The 16,819-nt window shown below is 42.2% G+C and overlaps 1 protein-coding gene across 1 annotated transcript in view; it reads left to right on the forward strand.

The window, feature by feature from the left end:
• The first annotated feature begins 2,957 nt into the window (after positions 1-2,957).
• The window catches only part of lrrc75a (leucine rich repeat containing 75A), a 71,780-nt gene continuing 57,918 nt past the window's right edge, over positions 2,958-16,819 (forward strand). The window contains exon 1 of the mRNA XM_053422817.1: positions 2,958-3,215. Coding sequence (XP_053278792.1) covers positions 2,967-3,215 — 249 coding nt within the window. The 5' untranslated portion in view covers positions 2,958-2,966. The remainder of the gene's footprint in view (positions 3,216-16,819) is intronic.

The raw sequence follows: 16,819 nt of genomic DNA on the forward strand, positions 1-16,819 counted from the left end.
CCATCCCCACAGTCCAGCATGGAGGTTGGTCAAAGATGATGTTGGGCTGTTTTTCTGCGGCAGGAACTAGCAATCTTTATTGTGTACATGGCATCATGGATTCACAGAAATACCAGGCCATTTTAAGGAGGAATGTGATGCCTTCTGTTGACAAATTAAACCTTGGTGATCATTGGACTTTCCAGCAAGACAATGATCCAAAGCAAAACCTCCAAGTCCACCAAAGCTTGGTGGAGAAAAAGATCCTGGAACGTCCTGGAATGGCATTCACAGTCACCAGATTCAAATTTGATTAAAAATCTTTGGTGGGATTTAAAGAAGGCAGTTGCAGCATGGAAGCCATCAAACATCACTGATCTAGAGGCTTTTGCACTTGAAAAATGGGCAAAAATTCCAATCGAGAGGTGTAAGAAGCTTGTCCGCACTTACCGAAAACATTTTTTAGAAGTTATAAAAGCTAGAGGATGCGCCACAAAGTACTGAAGCTGGGGTGTTGAATAATACTGCACATGCACATGTGTTGAAAGAATACATTTTTCATTTGAACTTCAAAGTTAGGTCAACTTCTGTTGTCAAAATAACTAAAATACGCATTAATAAATATCTTTTGTTGTTTGATGAGTTGTTTTGGTCATTTATTGTCATTATCTGTCATCCACATCACTATAATGTCTATTGAGGTGAGGGGGTTGAATATTTCTGATTGCAACTGTACATCTTGCATACAACAATGAGCTATTACTATGATTCACAGATTCATGTTTTTATTTTAAACATACAGAGACAGTGAATCCTCAAGCCATCTTTGGATAGCACACATACTCCCACATTAGTGAGATGTCGGAACCTGATGGGTAGCACACAACTTATCTAACCTAGGACGGATGGATGTGGTCAGGTAGAGGGTCATATCAGCCTCAAAATATGTCGGATGCATGTTAATGTGTATTTAAAGACATTTACATTTTTGGAAAAAAAATTGGTTGGAAAAAAATTAAAAACTATTAAAAAAAAAAAAAAATTTAGCGACCCCCTGCAGTACCTCCACGCACCCCCTAGGGGTCGCGGACCCCCTGTTGAAGACCTCTGCTCTAGGCAACCGCATATGTCGCCTGTACCAGGAGCCGCCCCTGATTGAGCTGGTTACATTCATTCAACAACAAGCCGAGAAAGCAGAATCGCGGGCTGACCAGCGCTGAGAACTGCGCGTCCGGTGTGAACAGCAGGGCGCCTCACTTTCCACCTTAAAACTATGAAATTAAATGAACTATGAACTAGTTCCAATTTTAAATGGTGAACTATGAACGTGAACTATTCATGTTTACTTCAATGAACTGAACTTTGAACTAGTTCATGAGAGGTGTGAACGTGCACAACACTGACGGTGATTGTCAAATGATACATTATATTTTCTGTATTGATGCATGTGTTCTGAACAGCAACCACCAGATGTCAGTGTAGTGCTTTCTCTGATCACTGTACCACTAAAGAGCACTTTAGTGTGCGCACATATTACATATTAAATGCAAACGTGCATCGTTTGTATGTTACTGTACAGAAATGTAATGATAGCAATTACTTCTCAATTACTAGATAAGACTGAAATGTGCCTTGTTCTCCAGACAAGAGACAGAGATCGGCCGGGAAATCTGTCAGTTTGGAATCAAAGTTATGAAATTCAAGGCCATTTGCAAATTAGTGTGTTGCACTAACTTTGTGATGCAGAATCCAGTAAAGTAAAGCGACCGCTTTAACATGTTAATTGGTTTCCTGGTGAACTTCCAACATGAGCCCATTGTTTTAAATTGAAGGACTTAAATAAAAACCGATATTATTGCAAAAAGCTCAATGTCGATTATGCTGGAACACTATTGAGGATGTAAGAAATAATGAAACTTCCCGATAACACATGTATAACTGTCAAAGCTGCGCACAATTAAACTAATATTTTTTAAAGGATATTGGTCTATTGTGTTCACGGAGATCAAGGACAATAGTGAACTTGTCGCTGCTCGCGCTCTTTCCGCCCTTCCCAGTCTGCGAGGAGGAGGGAGAATATTTGTGCTCACGTGCACTCGCTGCGCGCGCCCCCATTCAGCTGAACAGAGGGTGTGATACATAATTTAGTCCCAGCAGCAGAGGGGACACCTCAGCCTTTCTCTCCCACCGCCTGTCTGTCATACCGCGGATGTGCAGCCTCCACGCGTTCCAGTCAACCGCGACACGCCGCCTCCTCCGCAGCGGACACAGGATCAACCTTGGAGGAAGGACGGACGCGTGTTTGTTGCAGGTTAACACATGACTTCTTCCAGCGGCGGAGGGAGGACGGGGCAGAGCAGAGCAGCAGACACTCGGAGGAGATCTACAGGAGACGTAAACATTGCCATGCCCTGCTTCATGCACCACTTCCCTCGATCCGCTCCCTGCTGCTGTGCTCCCGGACAGAGGGTTCTGTTCTGAGGGATCCCAGCAGAGCACAGCGGGAACATCACGCTGCTTTCGAGGGTAAATATTTGGGTGAAGTTGTGTCCGGGATAGGAGGAGGCTGTGACGTACCCTGCTCCGTTCTGTGGCTGTCCTGCATCTTGACTTTGCTGCGTTCGTGCTTTGTGGCCATGCTGCAGGCAGCATCCTCCGACCTGTTCCCGACTTGAGCTGCACCATCCGGGAAAAACAAGTTCCCGAAAGGCAGAAAACCACTGCAGCTGCTGGCTCATGTTTTTACACCATTGTTTTGTACTGTTGGAACATCCTATCTTTACTGGAACTGAGCGCAATGACATTTGTTTACAAGCAGTTTGGACTTTGCTCACAATGCTTCGCATCTAACCTCCAATCTGCAGACTTCAGGAAGATGTGATCAGACATTTTAATGCACAGAATATCTCAGACTCTATTCAAACCTGCGTCTGTATGAGGGACCAGTCTTGTTGTTGTCACTGTTCACAGCTGATTAGCACAGCACCATGGGTGCTAAGCAGACCAAAGGCCAGGAGCCTGGAGGAGCCAGCCCTCAGCACAGCTGGAAGCGGACACCCACCAAGGAGCGGGGGGACATCTTGGCATCCCTCATGCTCAAGTCCGGGGACCGGCTAAGTCGTGGTGGGACTCCACCGCCATACCAGCGCCGTATTGGCATGATCCAGGAGATGATGCTGATGGCCAAACAGGGCAAGCAGGACGAGGCCACCGAGATGCTCAGGACACTGAGACAGGTAACTGCTGTGTGTGAGTGTCAATAAGAGTTTAAGAGGGAGTAAAAGCTCTGAGGTCAGAGGATCATGTTTCTACACAGCACAACACTCCAGCTTCCCGGATTTCCTCTCCTCTGTTTCCTCTCTCTTGCTATTCTGTTCAAGAGTGCTGCACTAATCCTGACACACAAACCAGGCTCACACTGACTGACTGACTCTTGACATACTGACTAAACTGATTCAATGCCTGATGAATTGACCGCCTCTCCAATATAAGATAGGATAAATCTGTATTGATCCCTCACTGGGGAAACTCACTTGTTACTGCAGCGGATATTGCTCAATGAATGGGGCAGACGATAGAAGAAAAGGGCAATCAAATAGAAATAAAAAGAAGAATGACAGAGGAGATGTACATAATATACATCTGTCAATACAGAAATAGTCTTTGTACAGAAATGTACTCGAGTGAAGTGCAGCTGCCCATTACCTTTGCATGAGGCTGTTTATTATTAGTATATTACAGGGGATATTGACATAGACCTATCCATATATATATATATAGAGAGAGAGAGAGAGAGAGACTGTGTAAGTAATGGTGAGCAGTTGTGATATAGAAAAACAGTGCAGCATATCAGTCACATTGTGAATGGTGTTGTAGAGTCTGACAACAGTGGGATTGAAGGAGCTGTGGCAGCGTTGCTCTGCCTGTGTGACTGAACATGAGAACCTCTCGCTGCTTGACTGGCTTGTTGGACCTGTGCTGCTGAGCCAGGCTCCGCTGCACTGGTACAGTGTGGAGACTGCTGCGATTTATAGCCTCTCTCTCTGTGTGTTAAGTCATTTGCAGGGTTTGGCTGCCACTGCTGCTGCAGTTGCTACAGAGAGGAGGGAAAACTCAATAGCGGGCTGAAAGAATGTGGTGGAGTGGGAAAGAAAAAGGGAAGGAGGGAAATGAAATGCCCATAGTTGAGTTGGTGGATTTGTGAAGCTACAGAGAGAGGATCTGCGTGTCACAGGAGGGGAATTATAAAAACTGAATATGCTTGTCGTTGTGAAAAGAAAGTAACAAAGATACGCTAAAAAAGAATGTGGAGAGAGAAAAAGGTTTATCAGTTAGCTCATTGGACAGCATCACATAGATTCAATATGCCGCCATTGTTCACTGTGTATCCCCCTATGACTCAACCATAGGGAACAGCGCCTCCAGTTAATACACACACACACACACACACACACACACAGACAGAGACACACATGCTGCTTTCACAGTTTATTGTTTGGCTTTTGGAGATTTCCATTAGTTCCTTTATGTTACAGTCTTCTGATCAAATCCATTTAGGTTGTTAATCCATGAAGCAATAGTAAACAGATGAGCAAAGCAAACAGGCTTAAAGATGGAGAACACCTCCCCATCCATCATCATTAAAACAGAGGGATTACTATCTGTGTCACCTTTTCATTAAAGGGATAGATCACAGTAAAATGAAAATTCACTCCTTATCTACTCACCACTATGCCTATGGAGGGGTGAGTGTAGAGGTTGAGTCCACAAAACACTTCTGCAGACTCAGGGGTAAACAGTGTTGCAGCCGAATCCAATATAATTTAATGGGACCCCTTCTTCAGACGTAATAAAACAACAGAATAAACACATCAGGCCTCCATGCTCCTCCTGTAGTGTCCTCAAACCCCGACATTCATATTTGACTCAAAATGGCTTCATTCACATCATGTTTTTAGCCTAAACGTCCTCTGATAGCTTCCTCGGAGGCTTGCTCACGTTCTCATGTTCAAACTGAGGCCCAGCACACATCGGCATTGTGATGAGTAGATAAAGAGTGAATTTTCATTTTTCGTTGAACCATCCCTTTAAGCCATGATTCCCCAGAGGTGAACCACAGTTTCCGAGACACAACAGCACAGCTGTGAGGTTCAAGTGGTCCTCAGCAAACACAGATTCTGTGAGCAGGACATGGAAGGGCCAAAATAAGGCTACAGATGAAAAGACTGTTTTTAAAGTGCTGTAGAAATAGTCAATTAGAAAATAAACAAGATTCAAGATATTAATGGTCACACCATAACTGAACAAGTTATTAACAAGAGAAAATTAAAGTAGATAAGTAATACAAGATAGATTCGATTAATAATTATACAAAATACACAGAAATATAATCAATTACAAAATGTATATATGCTAATAAAAGGAGAATACTGTGTACGAATACATGATAATAACAAAACAATATAGCATCAAATGTTTCAACTAGAACATTAAACTAGTCAAAAATTAACAGAAGTGTCAAACACTAGAATAAGAACACAAACCAACCCAGACTAAATATGGAACTTACTAACTTATTGAGTATTGGATGGACAAAAGATTTTTCGATATGTCACTTTGAAAACTGGAAGATTAAGTGTCGTCTGACATATTGTAGAGCAGGTGATGAAGATCATTTTTAGCTGCAGCCTAAGTTACATAAACAGTAACTTTCAATAGCATCTTATTGAATATGTTTTATTGCGGAGTAGGATCCACCTCCCCTGGCGATCCACATAATTCGTTCAACAGAGCCCTCTGGGAAGGCTTCATTGGAAACTGATTGGATGTGGGCAGGTGCTTTCAAAAATCACTTTGCAGGTGATTGGATGAACCATCTGTCTGTTATGGTGGACACACAATCAGGAGGAGAGCAAACACATTTGTTCCACTGAGAACAGCCGTCAGTGCCAGTCTTTGCTCTTCATTCAATCTAGAGCTACTTTCCAGTTATAATATAAGCACCAGCCATGCTAAACTATTGAGGAGCTGTCATTGCTATTCAGGAACAGATTTGATTCTCACACAGTCTCACTGGACTTTGATTGGTCGGAACCATTGTAGTTCAGCCACAGGCAAAAAAACTTTGAGCCCAGCAAGATGGATTCTCGCTTGCGTCCTCATTTTTATCACAACTACACACCTGAGACACTATAAAGGTGAAAAACATCTGTCCATGGTCCGGCTGCAGTGTCTCCAGGACCATGATGACATGCACAGACTCGCAAGGTGAAAACAATACCAGCTCCCACCGTGGTAGTTGCTTAAAAGTGCTGCTGAACAAGTCAGTTCAACTGTCTTCTTTTCAACCAAAAATATCCTCTACACTTTCAGCTGTTTAAAATACACTTAATCACCTTCTATCCAAGAATGAGATTAGAAGATCAACACAGATCTTGTGTCTCGTGAATCCACTCATAGGATGGGGGGGGGGGGGGGGCGTTTTGCATAGACAGCTATAGCCTACTCTCTCCAAAGTAAAAAAGGCACCTAAAACACCTATGGCTGCCATAGAGGTGCAAGCAGACACAGCAACCTGTCCCAGACCAAATGTTTCAGTGCTTCAGTACTTTTAAGGCAGCAAAAGTCAGAGACAGACACCAGAATCTCCTGGAAATTAGCAGAGGGTGTCTGCCTCCTGAACTGAAACTGGGAGATGATCCCACAGGGGAGCGGCTTGATGGCTGAAGGCTCCGGTTCCTACTCTACTTTTGGAGACAGCAGCATTAGTGATCAACAGACAGAACAGCCCAGTGGATCATCATTGCTGGTGACTTCAATCATGCCAATCTAATCATGACTTAGCTGAAACTCCAACAACATGTCATGTTTGGTCCAACAGGAAAAAATGTAACTGTTTTACTCCCACATCATTGCTGCTCATTTATGAGTTCTTACTCTTACTTTTGAGACTGTAGTGATTGTCTGTTCCATGTTGGAGGAACACAAATTAATTTATCAAACATATGTGTCGTAATAACCAAATAAAGCAAAGTAACAGGTTGTATCCGGTTTTGTATCACCATACAATCTAATGTATTTTTTTGTGGAATTGTGTGATTGCCACTATTAAATTGTTTAGTGTTTGTTTTTGTGATCTTTAATACAATATGTCTTGGTATTATTGCCATGACAATATTTTATTATAAATGGGTTTTCTGTTTAATTCAGTTCCTTAAATAAAGCAGTCTAAATATGGGAAAAAATCTAGGCGAAAGAAAATGTATGAATGAAAGAAATTTGATCTCATATTTAGATAACTGAAGGTTTTCAACACTCAATGCAACATAAACATTTCTGAGTATTGAGATGTGTTCTCATTTCAGAATATAGTGAAATGTACTACGAAGCAAAACACCTCTTTTAATGAGGAGTTTCCAGTTGACAGAATGAGCTCCATTGTTTTTAATTCAAACTGTCAGACTACTGGCTGTGTCTCTTTATGTAGCCTCATTGTAACATATTTAAGCTTTGTTTGCCCACAGTCTCCATTATAGCAGCAGAGAATTTTAGTGAGCGTCTATTAGCACTTAATGAACTACTCCTGCTGTCATTAGGTGACTTGTAAACGATTTACAAACTTTACAAGGTCTCACTGCTCCATCAGCATGCCCATTCTTCATATGATGAAGCTGACAGTGTTATTTAAGCCCTGAGCAGTACAGCGTGTGCTACAGTGTCACTAGAAGAGAGAAGGTACTGTGGTGTACACAGCAGTTCACATGGTTAATCTTTGATCCGTCGAGCAGTAGGCCGAGGTCAAGCTCCTCCGACCTCTGTAGGATTTTTTTTTCTTGCCGCTGTTTATGGATCTGAGGATTAAAGAAGATGAAACATCCTCTTGGCTTTTCAACTGGGTCAAATTTATTAATGTGTGGATACACTGTGATTTCTCAGATTGAAGGATGAGCCGTGGATCCTTTATTCTGTGTTGGCAAAGAGATGATGGACGCACAGAAGCCGCGGGAGGCCGTGTGACAGACAGGGAAGGATGACAACAACAGGTGTTATTTCCATATGTGCCTCTGTCTCTCCCAAAGGCTCTAACACATTAAAGATGATGTCACGTTTTCATGTTGGTTCAGTTCGACAAAATTGAACACGCACCAGTGACATAACTAGGGATGGGCATAATTAATCGACGATCGATTAATTGATCATTAAGAATTTCGTCGATGAAATCATTTTTTCATCGAGAAATTCGCTAATTACACATTTGACCACGGGGGGCAGTGTTTGAAAAAAACGCCACAGTCCTACTCAGTTACCTGCGACTGGCTGCGAGTTACCGTGTAGTTCCATTTCCAAAGTAAACATGAAGAGGTCACGGCGAAGTGTTGCATGGGACCATTTTGAGTTAAAAAATGACTTGGTTCACTGCCAACACTGCGAAGCTATCCCAGAGGCTGAGGGAGACAAGGAGCCTGCGTTGTCTGACACGGACGAGGGGAGCGCAAACACCGGAGCCGCGGCCAGGCTAGCCAAGTTAGCACGGAGCTACCTGTGTATCAGGGCGACGTCAGTCGCCTCAGAGCGGGTTTTCCGGTGGCTGGACTGACGGTCACCAGGCTGCGTTCGCCTCTGACCCCAGAGCAGTTTAACATGCTCATCTTTCTCAACACAAACCCGTAGGCTGGTGCTGAGGTTGTATGTGAGTTACTGGTTATTTTTTATGAAGCTTTCTCGACTCGGTACCTTGTTTGATAGTTTTGCGTTACATTTGGCAAAACCTGTCAGACCTAAGTATTATATATTTGTAGTTGTTGTTTAACATTTTTTATATTATTATTTTTTTATTTTGGAGGGGAAAAAAACGAGGGTCAGTTGTGTTGAGTAGCACCGGCTTCTAGCTGTCGGCTCCGCTGCTTAAGATTATGGCAGCGCATATTTTGTTCATCTTGTAATAAAGATCTCAATGAGGAAACATCACTGCATTTTAATGTAGCTTATAAATAGTGCATTTTTGAATTTGAATATATTAATGATTAATCGAAAATTCGTCATTAACTCTCCCGACGATCGACGAAGACAATTTAATCGAACGCCCATCCCTAGACATAACCATCACTCACATTTGCTTCCATATTCCGGAGGGTTTGTACCCTGGCAGAACGGCCCAGGGCTGACAGACCGTCTCACGCTGAATTGGATAAAGATAATTACTGATAATAAGGAGAGAGGGGAAATCTGTGAGTAGAGGAGGAAAAGGAGCGAGGAAGAGGTGGTGAGTGATTACAGAGGCGATAGAAGAGAGTACTTTGGGGGGAAAAGGAGGAAATGACGTAAAGAGAAGAAAAAGAGGAGAATTGACTTTTTGTGTTTGAAAGACAGAAGAGGCCTTTTATCCTCTGATTCCCGGGTTTTCCTCTCCGTTGCTCGGAAACCATGGTGATGACAGGAGAGCTCAGACTAAACTGACCCTGATTAATCACACAGCAGCTCCGTTAAGAGCTAATGGGAAGGCCACCTTCTTAATCACCGCCCATTAATTGACTTGAAACCAAAGCCAGCATATCTTCACCACTTCCCCCTGGGCTGCCTAGAAACTGATCGCTGAACTTTAACCATCAGTGTCTGTGGAAACCTCTGTAAGCTGTAAATTCATCCTCAGTCCTTCCCTCAGCAATTTTAACTCATCCTATGGTGTGTGACCAGCGTTTTGTGACTTAACGAGCAGCGGTTGTGTTGTGGTCACCATTAATATTGTAAGACTGAAGCTGCCATTAGTCAATAGCTGGGCCTCAGGCACTGTAGTTTTTGGCCATAACTCAAAACTCTGATGCACTAATTATTCATCCTACCTGGTTTAGCTACAGTGTCGATTTTATTGTCAATATCTTTCATAAAATGAAACTTTAATTGTGTTCATTGCTGTTCATGTGTGTGGTTGATATATTATTTTGAATTATTTACTGAACTGCTGTTATTTTTCATACATTGTATTTTGGGTATTTCAGAGTTCTGTTCACATTTTATCAAAAAAAAAGCTCTGTAAGTCTGCTTACTATAAAAAGTGCAGCATAAATTGGATGATGAGCTTTTAGTTTAATGACATTGTTGCTGCCATAATGGAGCGCTGTGACTTCCGTAAATGTCCAATATGGTGAAATTAAAAAAAATACTGATCCGCCTGTGTGCTCAATGTTCGATTGATCTAAACTATCTTAACTACACAAACTTGCTGTTAATCACTTGATTAAACCTCAAGTATCACATGTTCATCAGGAGTGTTCATCAGGCTAAAGCGTGAGATTTAAGAACTATGATATGATATGGTAAACAGAATATAATTTTTGCATTACGTTGTTATAGTTATTTAATGTCAGATAATTCTCAAATAATATTTTTACTTTAAGGTCCAATTTGTTTTGTTTGTTCTTGTATTCATGTGAATGTTTTAGTTAAGAAATATCTTTATCTGTACCAACACCAAAAACTTCCTTCTGCCACATCAGAACAAATCTGATAGTATGAGTGGTCCTTACATTAGGCCCCTTTATTGCATAGTACAGTTTTCCAGCCCAAAAATGGAAGATTCACTCATTCACTGAATTTTAATTGATGACAACACTATGCCTTTTTTTTTTTAAAGTTATGACATGAAATACTTCAACCTTTTCCACACATTGCTGTTAGTTATACCTCCTAAAATTGGTGTTATCATCGTTAGGGCAGCGTCTCATCATTGTCCTTTCTAATTAATTGATTCAGCTCTGTTTTGTCGGCACTGTAGTTCACCGTAGTGTGAATGCTGCCTGCAGACTGTACACTCTGTTCCATCCTCCTCATTTACATTCTTTAAGTACAACCTTGTTTTTAGTTTTTGAATGCTGTCATTTACGATACTGGTGTTGAATGATGTTATAACTGGTTTTCACGGAATTAGATTCCCATCACTGGGTCAGATGAGACTATTGCTTAGCTCACATCATATTGTTCAGACCATGAATAAGAGAAGGGTCTGTCTTACTTCATACGTCAACATCAATATTAGCATCCATGTTGCTGCTCTCACAACTTAGCCCCTTGAGCACAAAGCTCACAAGTGGACAAGGTCCTTTTGACGGCAGCATTATTTGCATTGTTAGCCAGAAAGGTAGCAAACTGCTACCCACGGTGAATTGAATGAACAGCAGCACCTAGACAGCCATAGTCAAACCATAGTAAATTGTAGAATGACACTTGGCAGAGTGCATCCCACCGCCAAGGCCGAAGAGTTCCCTTTAACTAAATCAAGCTGCAACCAACTTTCACAAACTCATAGATATTAGCTCAACAAATATGCTTGATTTTTTTAAAATAAAAATCGATCAATTATATAAAAACAAACGACTAACTGGTCTTGCTATGGTTACAGAAAGGGTGATTTGACAAAAATGTAATTTCCGTATAAGGGTCACTAACCTTAATGGTTAAAGGGGAGTTTGAAGGGCGAGATGGCCACTACCCCTACATCCCAAGGAGAAACGGGACAACACTACCCCTTCACAGCCATGTGCTAAATAGAGGGGTAGGGCCAAGTGTTAGTGTAAAGGGGTGAGTTGGGACAGGGCCTAAAGGCCAATGTATGCTTCTCCGTTTTGACGGACACGGACAGATAGGACCGCATTCTCCAACGTGGAATGCCCTCTCCGGGCCTCTCCGCGGCTCCTCGGAGAGCTTTTCGTGCAGCTCTCATTTTTCTAACTACACGTCAAAATGGCGGAGAGCCCACGGATAGCACTTGGCTGTGATTGGTCCGCTAAGGCCAGCATTTCGGGACCTCAAACTTCCTGTTCCATTCCCTACATCACAATAAACCAAAATCACAACTACGACTCTATGATTAATGTGACAAGTGTGTCCGGCTGACGGTGGCTGGTTAGAGCACTTACAGCATGTGTGTACGGTCACATACGGTTATAACGAACTTTCATAACGGGGCTAGCGGGCTAGCCACCATGCTAACTGCGGTGGGAACAGCGCAGAAACCCGCTGACTTTAATCCCACGGCTGTCATGACACTGTTTCTCAAACACCGTCAGGTTAGAAGCAAACACTTGGTAGTAGTTAGTATCGGGAGTCCCTGCTGACTGTGTGTGGAAGCTGGGGGGGAAGCTAGCTGCCTCCGTGTAGCTTCAAACTGTTGCAGCTGTTGAATTAGCAACGCAGTTTGGAAACAAGACCGGGGAACCGCTGCGCTAAGACACGATAACAAAAGCATTTTGACCCGCTGGGTGTCACTTTATTTCAGCAAAAACTGTTGCATCATCAACATCCTTTTTCTGTTAGTTGCCATCGTTCACTGTGTGTGAGGAGCCGGGAGGACGTAAATAAACCAGCGTGGACTTCTTCTATACTTCATGAGGTAGGCTTCTCTAAGCTCGACTTCCGTTGCGCCAACTACTGTTCTGGCGGGGCTAGCTGTTGAATTAGCAACACAGTTTGGAGCGGACGGACCCTTTTTGATTTATAGTTCTACGAGCCTTTTTGTTGTGAAAACAATTCACCGCCAGAACAGTAGATGGCGCAACGGAAGTCGAGCTTAGAGAAGCCTACCTCATGAGGTATAGAGAAGAAGTCCACGCTGGTTTATTTACGTCTTCCCGGCTCCTCACACACAGTGAACGATGGCAACTAACAGAAAAAGGATGTTGATGACGCAACAGTTTTTGCTGAAATAAAGTGACACCCAGCGGGTCAAAATGCTTATGTTATCGTGTCTTAGCGCAGCGGTTCCCCGGTCTTGTTTCCAAACTGCGTTGCTAATTCAACAGCTGCAACAGTTTGAAGCTACACGGAGGCAGCTAGCTTCCCCCCAGCTTCCACACACAGTCAGCAGGGACTCCCGATACTAACTACTACCAAGTGTTTGCTTCTAACCTGACGGTGTAACCTGAGAAACAGTGTCATGACAGCCGTGGGATTAAAGTCAGCGGGTTTCTGCGCTGTTCCCACCGCAGTTAGCATGGTGGCTAGCCCGCTAGCCCCGTTATGAAAGTTCGTTATAACCGTATGTGACCGTACACACATGCCGTAAGTGCTCTAACCAGCCACCGTCAGCCGGACAACGCCGCTGGCTTAACACACTTGTCACATTAATCATAGAGTCGTAGTTGTGATTTTGGTTTATTGTGATGTAGGGAATGGAACAGGAAGTTTGAGGTCCCGAAATACTGGCGTTAGCGGACCAATCACAGCCAAGTGCTATCCGTGGGCTGTCCGTCATTTCGACGTGTAGTTAGAAAAATGAGAGCTGCACGAAAAGCTCTCCGAGGAGCCGCGGAGAGGCCCGGAGAGGGCGTTCCACGTTGGAGAAGGCGGTCCTATCTGTCCGTGTCCGTCAAAACGGAGAAGCAAACATTGGCCTTTAGACATGATTGTCTTGCATTAGAAGTAAAAGCAATACAACCTGCAGTAGTTTCTTCCTGAGACCTTCAATATAAAGACTTCTTATTCATGTATGATTGGAACCTCCATCATCATTATCAGTATGTGATCTTTGTTGAAGGTCAATATAAATGTTATATATGGGTTCTCTTTATCGTGTTGCCATTTCCTTTTATACCAAAGAACCTGCACTTGATCAATTGTTGGATCCATGTGTATCTCCAGCTCCGTCTTTGTCCCTGTTCATCTGCTTTCCGAGCAGAGCTTTGATGCTGACCACTTCTCATGAAAGAAAAGCCTGCAGTGTTTTCCTCTTAGCACAATTGTTTCTGAGTGCATGTGTTTACACTCAACCCACTATCGCTTCAGAGTTCAAGGAAGAAGACTATGCATTTTTATTTGGTCGTTGTCATGTTTATTTCACGAGGGTCCCCTGTTAAAAATGCATGTCTTTTTTTGGAGGGTGACTCCAGCAGTTTGTCTTGCTACTGTTTCAATTTATCCCAATTTTACTTATTAGTGTTGCAGACCTACCCCCCAAACCCACGCAGCACACAGCGTCAGCACTCTGCTGCGGAAGTGCTGATTGTTGCTTCGTAAACCTAAAGCATGCTCAGGTTCAGATTTAGAATCATTCAGGGCTGCACTATTTGCATACTGGACATGTATATGGCTTCAGAAAGTTTTTTTTCTTTGAATTATAAATACAAATTTTATTGATCATTTGAATAGATCATTTTTCACTCATGTGCTGCGAATGAAAGCCGCCACTTCCATATCTGTACGCTCCCGCAAGCAGGTGGTTAGCTTTAGCTTAGCATTAAACAGGAAGCGCGTGTGGGGGGGGGGGGTGTAACTGCTATCTCTTCTTGCTCTACTTCAGTCTCATCTACCCATCAGTCTCATCTACCCATCTGCTGTCACCTAAAAGCAAATGAACCTCAATGAATGACTAATATTTTAAGGCTTGTTTAGACAGCAGCTATCCTGGCCAAGACTGTCTTTGTTAGCCGTACTGTACAACGAGTCAACATGAGTCAAACGCTTCTCTACAGATTCTGCATATATAGGTTCTACCTTTTATATGTAGTGTAGAGACATGAGAGTTCCTTTTTATTCTTAGCCAAAGACCGAGTTTCCCCAAATGCCCCATACCTCTTCCTGTAACCTTTCAGCTATTCAAAAATGAAGTTACACTTAAGATAAGATATAGGGTTAGTAGGTGCTGTCCACACACTTAAGATGAAGAGTTGATATTAATTTAATCCACCACCTATTGGGAACATTGTGGAAAATGCAAAGCAGCCAATTATTTTCATGCTTGTGTCTCTGCTGCTTATTCAACATGGCTACATGGTCACCAGACTGGCATGTATTTGTGTCACCGGTCTCAACATGTACACTGGCTTCAGAAAGTATTCTGAGCTTTCCCTTTATTGTTTTGAAGCGATAATCCTAAATGGATTAAGTTGCCTTTTTGCCCACCAATCCTTCAATAAACCAAATTGCTAATTTATTGAAAATTCAAAACTGAAATCTCTAATTTACAAAAGTATTCAGAACCAGTCTTTAGTATTTAGTAAATCTCCCATTAAAATCTATAAGCTTTGCAAACCTGGATGTGGGAAGTGTCATGCCTTGTTTCTTGCAGATCCCCTCAGGCTCTGCCAGATTGGATGAGAAGCGTCTGTGAAGTGCCACCTTCAGGTCTCCACACAGATATTCTGTGGTGTTGAAGGGTTTGGCTCTGATGTTTCCTCATTGCAGTATGTGCTTCAGGTCATTGCTGGGCTGAATGATCAATCATTGCCCCAGTCTCAGGTGTTCTAGACTGGATTTCACACAACAACCTCTCTGTATTTGAATGCATTCATCATTTCCTTAATAAGTTTTAGATTGTTAATGAATTTTCATTCATAAGAATATATTTCCTATGTCATATCAGTTATTGAATGTAGATTGATGGATACAAATTGGTGGAAATTTCCAATTACATGTACAACACGGTTATAACTTGTGCAAAATGAGAAGGGGTCTGTTGGTTCACCTGTTGATGCTCTAATCAAAGGTTTCTTTCATCATGTTGCTATTAATATCACTCTCATCTGAAAATAAAGCAGCTGATTAGCGTGTGTGTGTGTTTGTGTGTCTGCCAGTCAAAGCAGCTGGGATAATTTACTGCCCCTCCTACGCAGAACAATAGACAGCATGAAAACCTCAGTGAGTCATACCTTTCTGTAGGAGAGCGAGCATCTCTCTCTCTCTCTCTCTCTCTCTCTCTCCCTCTCTCTCTCTCTCTCTCTGTCTGCCTATCTTTCTCTCTCTCCCTCTCTCTCTCTTTGTCTGTCTGTCTGTCTGTCTCGCTCTCTCTCTTTCTCTCTCTCTCTCTCTTGCTCTCTCTATCTGTCCCTCTCTCTAATCATTGGCCCTATTGCCACTTAAGTTCCTTTGAATTCCCTGCACAAACAAACCCAAACATACAAACCTATATTTGCCGACACTATGCTCTTACCTCTAGAGTGAATGCATTTACTTACACACACAATCACACAGACCCTCATCCAGAATGTGTTTCAGGCCCAATAACATTAGCAGCGAGAATAGTGGTTAGACAGTGTGTATTTTCCAAACAAACATCCTGCTCTCATATCTTTATCACTGGCTTATATATATATTTATATAACTTCATTTTGTTTACATTAAATTCATGTTCACCAGCCTAAGCTTCTTTGCCTACATTAGGGTCGTCTTAGCTAAACTTCACAACATGAAGAAATTATGACTGAGAAAATACTTTGTCATAGTAGCTATTATGAATACACTCAACCTTTTGATGTGCTACATTTAGATAAATGCTAACAAGAGCATGGTTACATGCTGATATTTAGAAGGAACAACGAGCACCAAGTTTATGATTCTAGTTTCTATGTTATTATGCTAACAATCTTAGCCCATGTTTTAAGGAATGACGTTAGTTTTGCAAGTATTTAGTATAAAGTGTGAGACAAATACATATTTAAATAATGGCACTCAAAAGTCATAGATAGTGAATTCATACTGTAGAAACCATAACTATTTATACAAAATCACAAACCAACCTGCGGTTTGACCCACAAGCAACATACCACCTATAAATTCCCTTGTTTAAAAATGAACATTCTTTGAATACAATCAACTTCTTTTGTAGTGCAACCATTAAATAGAAATATCAATATTTAATGTAGATTGGCCACTCTCATGCTGACCCAGTGGCATAGCTATGTTTTGTTCTAAATCAGGGGTCACAAACGGGACACAATTTACAAAGGGACCAATTATTTATTCAAATTCCATGCAGCAAATGATATAAGGCTGATTCCTCAGAGTGCTTCTAAGGGCTCCGTTCTAATCTGTGTTTGTCTATTTCCCTGAAGTGGAAATGTCTCTTTTAGAT

The sequence above is a fragment of the Pleuronectes platessa genome, chromosome 5 (genome assembly GCF_947347685.1).
Source record: "Pleuronectes platessa chromosome 5, fPlePla1.1, whole genome shotgun sequence".
Classification (NCBI taxonomy): domain Eukaryota; kingdom Metazoa; phylum Chordata; class Actinopteri; order Pleuronectiformes; family Pleuronectidae; genus Pleuronectes; species Pleuronectes platessa.